General features: G+C 31.6%; 2 protein-coding genes across 3 annotated transcripts in view; both read left to right on the top strand.

Moving 5' to 3' along the window:
* Window positions 1-6,996, top strand: part of ABHD13 (abhydrolase domain containing 13) — a 22,761-nt gene extending 15,765 nt beyond the window's left edge. For both annotated transcript variants that reach the window (XM_014531948.1, XM_005884470.2), the window contains exon 2: window positions 3,676-6,996. In XM_014531948.1, the coding sequence (XP_014387434.1) occupies window positions 3,696-4,709 (1,014 nt within the window). In that variant the 5' untranslated portion in view covers window positions 3,676-3,695 and the 3' untranslated portion in view covers window positions 4,710-6,996. The remainder of the gene's footprint in view (window positions 1-3,675) is intronic.
* Window positions 3,964-9,308, top strand: part of TNFSF13B (tumor necrosis factor (ligand) superfamily, member 13b) — a 58,297-nt gene continuing 52,952 nt past the window's right edge. The window contains exon 1 of the mRNA XM_005884471.2: window positions 3,964-4,004. The gene's annotated coding sequence lies outside the window, so the exon portion shown is untranslated. The remainder of the gene's footprint in view (window positions 4,005-9,308) is intronic.

Genomic DNA, 9,308 nt, shown 5'->3' with positions numbered 1-9,308 from the left:
TTTCATCCACATATGCTTGTGAATCTTTGTTCTCAGTGATGAATTTTGTTAAGTCTCATAATAGGAGTAGCCTGACAGATGAAAGTAGTAGCTCCTGCATATCTCTTAAGGTCACGAAATATAAACCTGATGTAAAATCTCTGTCATCAGTGATGCAGCAGCAGAAGTCCCACTGATAATATCAAACGGAGTCATAAAGTTTTCTGTCGGACTATCAGTGTACATGTATACATTAAAAAATAAATGTATTTTTCATCATCATATACTGTGTTTTTGTCGCTCGAATGAATTTTATTATTTCTTCAAGGTTCTTCACATATGTACACCTTAAGAGATATCAAGTAGGCGTAACATGTTCTCAAAAAATTAGGGTTGGCACGCAGAAGAAGTTTGAGTCAGAGATTTTGCTGGTTTTGGCAAGCACTCACAAAAAGGTTGCCCACCCCTGGCATAGACTTTAAGACTGATGGAATTTTTGTGCCTTTTCCCCCCTACTATGTTTGAGTTAACCATCTCTCTGATACTTCTCACAAATGATTGGCCTGATTATGAAAAAAAAAAAAGTAAAATTTTTCACTAAAGAAATATATTAAATAATTTATTTTTGAAATATTACAGTGCTCTAGTATATTTATATTTTACATCCCAAACCTTGTTAATCCTAATTATTACATAAAATTCTTTTATTTTGATGTATACAGTTAATGCCAATGTGTTTTCATACTTGCCCAATACAACTTCTGTGTATATATGAAAAATCACTCAGATATTGCTTATAATTTAAAAAATAAAATTAAACTAAGTAAACATTAGATTAAATGTTTAAGTGACCAGATGTGTTGTTGAGAATTATCCACAACAACGAATGGATATAGAGAGTAGCCCTGTCTACTTTAAGCTATTGGTAAAATAACAGTCATAGATTGTGAAAGGCCTTTTTTTGTTGACCAAGAACAATGATTTAGTATTTACTGTAATTGGCTTACTCTTTCAGTCTGATTTTTAACTAATTCTGACACCTAGTGGTCAGGTATTGATTCTATAGTTTTTAGGTTTGGGTTTTTGTTTACCTGATATACCTGCTTTTCTCTAGTATAGTGCTCATTGTAATAAAACTTTCTGCAACTGGGTGGCAGTATTGATTTCAGAGAAACTTCAGAAAAATACTATGGGTTTATGTGCAGTCATTTGAACAAGAATTCAAATTTAAAATCTGTTTAACAAAATAGTAAATATGTTTGGTGAAATAATAGTGAAAAATTGAATCTATTAAATCATCTAACTCATCCTTATAGCCATTCTAACTTTATTTTATATTTCTGTAGTGTTTAAACCTAACATGATGAATTAAAATGCCACATTTATTAGCTTATGGCTACAGTACAGTTTTAAAAATTAACAATTATGTATCAAATGTAAGAGTGGCTTCTTTCTGATAGTTTTGTAGTAAAAGAATTTAATGTCTTTTAAAACTTGGTAAATATATAAGAAAAAGTGTAATATGTCTTACCTCTTGCCATTTTAAGACAACATGCATACATTTTTTATTTGATTAAAAAGTTGACTTTTGATAGCTTTTTTCTGTATTTTTATCAGTTGTCTTTTTCAGCAATATTTAAAAAAAATGTCTCTAATAAGTCATTTTTTAATTTTTCTCTGGTTCACAAAGAGAATTTCTGTTTCTTTTAACTTATCCCCCAAGTATTTATGGCTTTATCAATACAGCATAGCAATCAGTATTGACTCACTGGTATGAAATTGCAATAAGGACTATATAAAAGATTTTACATATTTTGTTATATTAGTAATCTGAAATTTCTTTTTAATCATATATGTTACTTATTTTTCCTGAAAATACAATATTAGAAACTAATGGTTAATTTAAATAAATTACTTTTCAAGTTTAGCTGTGAAAACCTCCAGGTAGAGAGGAAAATATTTTATTTTTCTTGTTCTGGTTTGTTTAATTATATTTTTTTCTACAATGTAAAAAGAATATTGACAATATTACGTCAGATTGGTCTTGATAGGTTAGAGTCTGTTAACTACCTCTTTAATCAGGTTTGCCCTCAAACTATCTCAGTAATGCTGTAGAATTCCAAAATCTGTTGTGTTTCTATGTACTAATAAATTATCAGAAAGAGAAATAAAGAAAACAATCCTATTTAGAATTCCATCAAAAAGAGTAAGATATCTAGGAATCAGTTTAACCAAGGATGTGAAATACCAGTGTACTGAAAACTGTAAGACATTAATGAAAGAAATTGAAGAAGATACAATTAAGTGAAAAGCTATTCCATGCTCATAGATTGGAAGAATTAATATTCTTAACATGTTCATACTACCCAAAGCAAACTACAGACTTAATACAATCTGTATCAAAATTCCAATGGCATTTTTCACAGAAATAGAACAAAATATCCTAAAGTTTCTGTGGAACCACAAAAGACCCCAAGTAGTCAAAAGCAATCTTTAGAAAGGAAAACAAAGTGGGAGGCATCACTCTCCCTGAATTCAAACTGTATTACAAAACTGTAGTAATCAAAACAGTATTGCATTGGCACATAAATCAGTGGAGCAGAATAGAGCCCTGAAATAAACCCACACATACATGGTCAATTAATTTACAACAAAGAATCCAGGAATATAATGGGAAAGGATAATATCATCAATAAATGGTGCTGGAAAAACTGGATCACTATCTTACCATGCACACAAATTAACTCAAATTGGAGTAAAGACTTCAATGTAAGACCTGAAAATCACCAAACTCCTAGAAATAAAACTGGTAAGCTCCTTAATATAAGTTTTGGTAATGGTTTTTTGGCTCTGACACTAAAAGCAAAGGTAACAAAAGCAAAAATAAACAAATGGGACTATATCAAATTTAAAAGCTTCTGAACAACAAAGGAAACCATTACCAAAATGAAAAGACAACCTTTGAAGGGGAGAGAGTATTTGCAAATCATATATCTGGTAAGGGTTTAAAATCCAAAATATATAAAGAACTCATATAAATCAGTAGCTAAAAAATAAAAGGGCAGAATGTCTGAATAAACATTTTTCCAAAGAAGATATACAGATGGCCAATAGTACATGAAAACATTACTCATCAGGAAAATGCAAATCAAAACAGTGAGATATCACCTCATACCTGTTAAAATGCTAGTATAAAAAAGACAAGAAATAACAAATATTAGTAAGGATGTGGCGAAAGGGAACCATTGTTCACTATTGGTGGGATGTAAATTGGTACAGCCACCATGAAAACAGTATGGAGGTTCCTCAGAAAATTAAAAATAGAAAGATAATACGATCCAGCAATTCCACTTCAACTGTTTATCTGAAAAAAACGAAAATACAGCCAATCCACTTATACTTATTCCTGTGCCTCCTTGTTCCTTCATATAAAAAATTGGGAACCAGGCAGTAAATACTAGTAAGCACATTTCACAAAATGAATATAGTTTGATGACTGTGATAGCACTGGAGGGAGAAAGGAGACTGTTAACAGAAGGGACAAGGGAAATTAGAGCAACCATTTTTGTGGATGAACTGATGGAGGCTTCCAAGGATTCATCTAGTATCAAGATTTATATGTATCATGGATCTAACTTTAAAATAAGAGATATGTGTTGGATTACTGATAACATGTCTCTCTTTTTTTCTCTTTAGGACACTTACAGAGAGCTACAATGGAAAAGTCCTGGATGCTGTGGAACTTTGTTGAAAGATGGCTAATAACCTTGGCCTCCTGGTCTTGGGCGCTCTGCCGTATTTCTCTCTTACCTTTAATAGTGACTTTTCATCTGTATGGAGGCGTTATCTTACTTTTGTTAATATTCATATCAATAGCAGGTATTCTATATAAATTCCAGGATGTATTGCTCTATTTTCCAGAACAGCCATCTTCCTCACGCCTTTATGTTCCCATGCCCACTGGTATTCCACATGAAAACATTTTTATCAGAACCAAAGATGGAGTGCGTCTGAATCTTATTTTGGTAAGATATACTGGAGACAATTCACCCTATTCTCCAACCATAATTTATTTTCATGGGAATGCAGGCAACATAGGTCACAGGCTACCAAATGCATTGCTTATGTTGGTTAACCTCAAAGTTAATCTTTTGCTTGTTGATTATCGAGGATATGGGAAAAGTGATGGAGAAGCAAGTGAAGAAGGACTCTACTTAGATTCTGAAGCTGTGCTAGACTATGTGATGACTAGACCTGACCTTGACAAAACAAAAATTTTTCTTTTTGGTCGTTCCTTGGGAGGAGCAGTGGCTATTCATTTGGCTTCTGAAAATTCACATAGGATTTCAGCCATTATGGTGGAGAACACATTTTTAAGCATACCACATATGGCCAGAACTTTATTTTCATTCTTTCCAATGCGTTACCTTCCTTTATGGTGCTACAAAAATAAATTTTTGTCCTACAGAAAAATTTCTCAGTGCAGAATGCCTTCTCTTTTCATCTCTGGACTCTCTGACCAATTAATTCCACCAGTAATGATGAAGCAGCTTTATGAACTCTCCCCATCTCGGACTAAGAGATTAGCCATTTTTCCTGATGGAACTCATAATGACACATGGCAATGCCAGGGTTACTTCACTAGCCTTGAACAGTTCATCAAAGAAGTAATAAAGAGTCATTCTCCTGAAGAAATGGCAAAAACTTCATCTAATGTGACAATTATATAATGTTTTTTTATTGCACTGTATTTTAGTTTGTGCAGAATGATAAAGAATGTTTCTTTCTGGAAGTGTGTTATATCTGTACTTGTCTGAAGAGTGACATTAAATGTTGAAAGGACTTTAGTGCTCTTTAAAGATGATCCAAATAGTTTTTTACATTTGAAAAACTATAATTGTTGGGATTATTTCATACATTTTCATCAAACCTTTCAATGTGTTTATGTGTCTGTATCTTTAGTTTAATATGCCAGTAGAATATATTCAAAAGTTTCTTGTTGCTAAAGTGGTACACTCCATATGATACTTAAGGTTAATGTCTGGGTGTGGAAGGGGAGATACAGACGAGAAACCTTCGGATATTATTCCTTTAGTAAATATTGGGACAATCATGGTATACAAGCTTAGTTCTATAACTGCATTTTTCACCTTAAAATGCATGATGATATTTTATTTCTTGAATTATGCAATGCAATGTTTTTAATGTAAATAGCACTGGTCATATACCAATGTATATGGTAACCTGGGTTATATCTATTTTTATGTAAACTATTTTGGTTTTGGCAAGAAGTGAAATTGAGGCCTGTGTGCAGGTTGCTATTGAATTTTGCTCTGGCGTATGCTGAGATTCAGCTTTTTCTTACAAATAAATGGGACCCCACTTTCCAACAAAAATGTACTGTGTTTTGTTAGGTACAGTCTGGATCATGGCATGCAAAAATAGAAATTTAGAATTTCACTGCAGCTTCAGTGTGCATCTTTGAACTTTTTTACATTTGTAGTTTTGGTGGCAAAGAGAATTTTACCTTTTATCAATTTCATAAGTCTACAGGTAAACCACCAATGGCAGTCATAATGAAGATAACTTGTTTAAGAATTAAAGTAGGAACTCTTATTACATAATTGTACATACTGTTTTACAGAAGTTCCCTCATTTGATTTTTAAGTCCCAGTATCTAGGTATATCTAACCCTCTAAAGCCAAGGTGTCATTTATTGGACTTTCTGAAAATAAACACAACAAAAACAAAAAAGTTATGTTCTTTGGCTTAATATTTTAGTTATAAAATAGAACTGCAACAAAAGACAATTTTAGGAAGTCTTATTTTCTACATGTAGGAATGTGGGGATGAAGGAATGCTACAGCTTTTTATCACAGAACATATTACCCCATTTAACTATTAAATGGCTATCAGTGGGAAGTAGTATTTAGTCATATAGAAATGTATGAAAAAATCTTTTAAAAAAGCTCCTTAAAATTGCAGGATTTACCTTAAATATATATATATACATATATATAAGCTTTGAGGCATAAATGTACTAAGTTGTGTCAAGCAGTCCTCAAAAATTAGATGTATTTGAGCTCTGTGCATTATGTCAGCTTTAAATGTAATATTTTGAATATTTTGGCTATATTTATTGGCTTTGTGCAAGCAGCTAGAACAGAAATAATGGGTCGATAGTTTTGACCTTAATTTAAAAACTCTTTCTATGGAGATAGGGCTAGAAATACTTTTGCCAAATAACATTCGCCTCATTCACTTTATGTCAATATTTAGAAAACACAGCAAATATGATGTTTTTCTATAAATTATTGTAAAAAAAGTCATGCTTTTAAAAACAAATTTGGTAATGCATATCATGGAAAGTGTATTTTGTATGTATAATTTCACTACAATTAAAGGATACTTTTCATCTTGTCAATCATTGCTATGTAGAATGACTGTCTTAAATAGTAATGTACTAAAGGGAAAAAATTTAATACAAGATCTAGTGTACTTAGACATGAGCTTACATGGAAAACCTTAGACTCATATCATTCTTAAAAGTTTATAAAGTACCTTCTTACATTTTCATGTAATCATTTAATCTACTACACTATGAAGGAATTTATCAAATTTAGTTGTAAATATTATGCTGATGAAGCCTAAAAGCTTTTTCTTCATCAGTGTTTTGTTTTACGCTTTTTAAAATACTCCATGTTTATAAACAGTCTTTTTTTTTTTTTTATCTTTTTAAGTCAAGACTTCAAAAGTTGTAAAGTACATGTATCCCATCCCTACCTTCATTCTCTTTGGGTTAAGGAGCCTTTCTTCCTACAGCAAAGGGAAGAGTCTGTTTCTAGGGTTGTAGTACCTAATTTCTGTATTTGAGCATATTTCTTTAGATAGGGAGAAATAGAAAACAAAATCAGTTCTTCAAAATGTGTCTAATTTTTGGCCAAAGCATTTGGTGTTAATAAAATGTGAATTCTGAATGAGTCACTTCATTTTGGATTCATAGGTTTAGTGGGAATAGAAGTGTGTCCGTCTTGTGTATTAATTTCTGGCTCACTTATCCAAGAGCTGCTCTGGGAGTTTCTGAATGAATTTTAAGTTATTAAGCTGTGGTAAATTTGGAAATATTTAAACATGGCAAGATATAATTTATTTAGATCAAAATCCATTGATTTAAAAGGGATTATTGGGGAGAAATGGCAAAAGGGATCCTAAAAGGGATATTGCAAAATATGGAAAAATAATTTGTAGAAGATAAAAGAATACTAATAGAATAGAAAGAGCAATAAAGTGAAAGGTGGTGTGTTAAATGTAGATCTAGGAAATAATTAACTGGTGAGATTGGTGAAAAGGAAACATAACAATGCAAAACAGTTAAATACCAGACATTTCTAACCAAATGACTGGAGCACCCAATACTGCCACTACCCTATATTTTTGCAAGCACTTTGATTGTAAGGTAGATATTTTCATTACAATTTCGAATTTTTAAAAAATATATTTTTATTGATTTTCAGAGAGGAAGGTAGAGGGAGAGAGAGAGAAACAGCAATGATGAGAGGGAATCATTGATTGGCTGCCTCCTGCACGCCCCATATGGGAGTGAGCCCGCAACCCGGGCGTGTGCCTTGACCAGGAATCGAACCGTGACCTGGTTCATAGGTTGATGCTTAACCACTGAGCCACCATGGCTGAGCTACAATTCTGAATTTTGTAGCTGAATAGGGCAGCTTAAATTTACTTTTTTCATGATAGGCTCTAGTCTAGACACATGATAATTACCAAAGTTCCAGCTTTGGTAATGTGTCACTGGATTAATGATGTTGTAATATTTCTTAATGAGAATTCATACCACCTCATGCTTTCATATTCATTTCTTAAGTTTGAAAGATTTGGTTTGAGGTGGGAATAGATTTGTTGGTGGGATTAAAGAGTGAAGGCCATATTCAATTTTATATGTTATTTTGCAAGTTCAGTTTAAGTGTAGAGTGTAGTTTTTATTTAGTTCCTTGTTTTCTTGAGGTTAGGAGTAAATAGATAAACTTTTAAAAAGGATATCACAGAAGACACTTTTAAAATTAGGTCATGGTTGAGATATACTGAAATCCTTCACTAACCTCTCTCTGTTTCTCCTATTATGTTTGACAACAATTATGGATTTAAAAAAAAAAAAAACCTGAAAAAAATTAGATACTTTTGGATTATCCACTTAAATTTATGTATTTTCATATCACTCAGGTAAAGTTGGAAATGACAGAGCACAGACATCTATTTTTTAAATAATAGGATAGAAAAAGTATTCCTGTTTATTTATATTACCATATATGTATGTCATCTTAGCTAATTAAAAATAATATATTCACTTGTGTTGCAAAAGAAATGCATTCATCCAAATAGTAGTCAACATGTTTTTACCAAATGGCACAAATATACTTCCATTTATATTTTGTATCTTAAAAATGTAGTCTAAAAGTAAGATGGTAAGAGACACTTTTTTTTAACAAAAAGTACCATATATTCATATGAAACAAAGGAGTGTGTATTAAGTTAGTTTATAATATTTTCTGTCAGTACAGCATATATTTAAAATTCAAGTTGCTTTCAACCTGTTCAAGATAAAATAATTTAATCCAATTTCATAATGTAAATCATTTTTGTTGCCATATTTTATTTGAAGAAGTAATAAAATTTTTAGCTCAAATTTGAATGTTATGTGCTAACCATGGCAAACCAACATTTACATTTGTTTTTTACAATAAATTTCTTTTAAAATATACTTTCTATTTTTCTGTACTGACATGTAATAAATTTATACATTAAAAGTTTGATTAATGTCTTAAAGTAGTTTGTATTTGGTTTAAAAAAAATATTTTCTATTAACCTAAGTTATATGGTAGGGCATTCAAGTTTTCTTAGTGGTTAAATAAAATTCAGAATGTATACTGAAATTAATGAATTTTTATTATAATGATGGTGTGGATAGAAAATAGAAGTTTATGTTCTCTTTTCTCATATTATCCTCTCGCATCCATTTAAGCTAATATTCATTATTTTCTACATATGAGTCGCTGGTGAATGAATAGGCCCCCAAACATTTGCTTAATCTAGGAGGGATTAAATGTTCTTTGTTATGTGGCCTTCGGATTTCATCAAGTGTCTTTTCATGAAATTCTTAGGTCTTCTCCCCACCCTCACCCCCATTAGTATTGAGTTAAAGGCTTGGGAAGATTTGCAGAAGGCCTGATATTCTTTCAACGTTTAGGGGTTTGTACCTTGCTTTCTTTGGGTGTGGGTGTGTGTATCAGTTCCTTTTTTTTTTCTTAATCCCTTTA

Source organism: Myotis brandtii, unplaced genomic scaffold (assembly GCF_000412655.1).
Source record: "Myotis brandtii unplaced genomic scaffold, ASM41265v1 scaffold83, whole genome shotgun sequence".
Classification (NCBI taxonomy): domain Eukaryota; kingdom Metazoa; phylum Chordata; class Mammalia; order Chiroptera; family Vespertilionidae; genus Myotis; species Myotis brandtii.
Note: the sequence above shows the minus strand (reverse complement) of the source record. Positions and strands in the feature narration are given on the sequence as shown.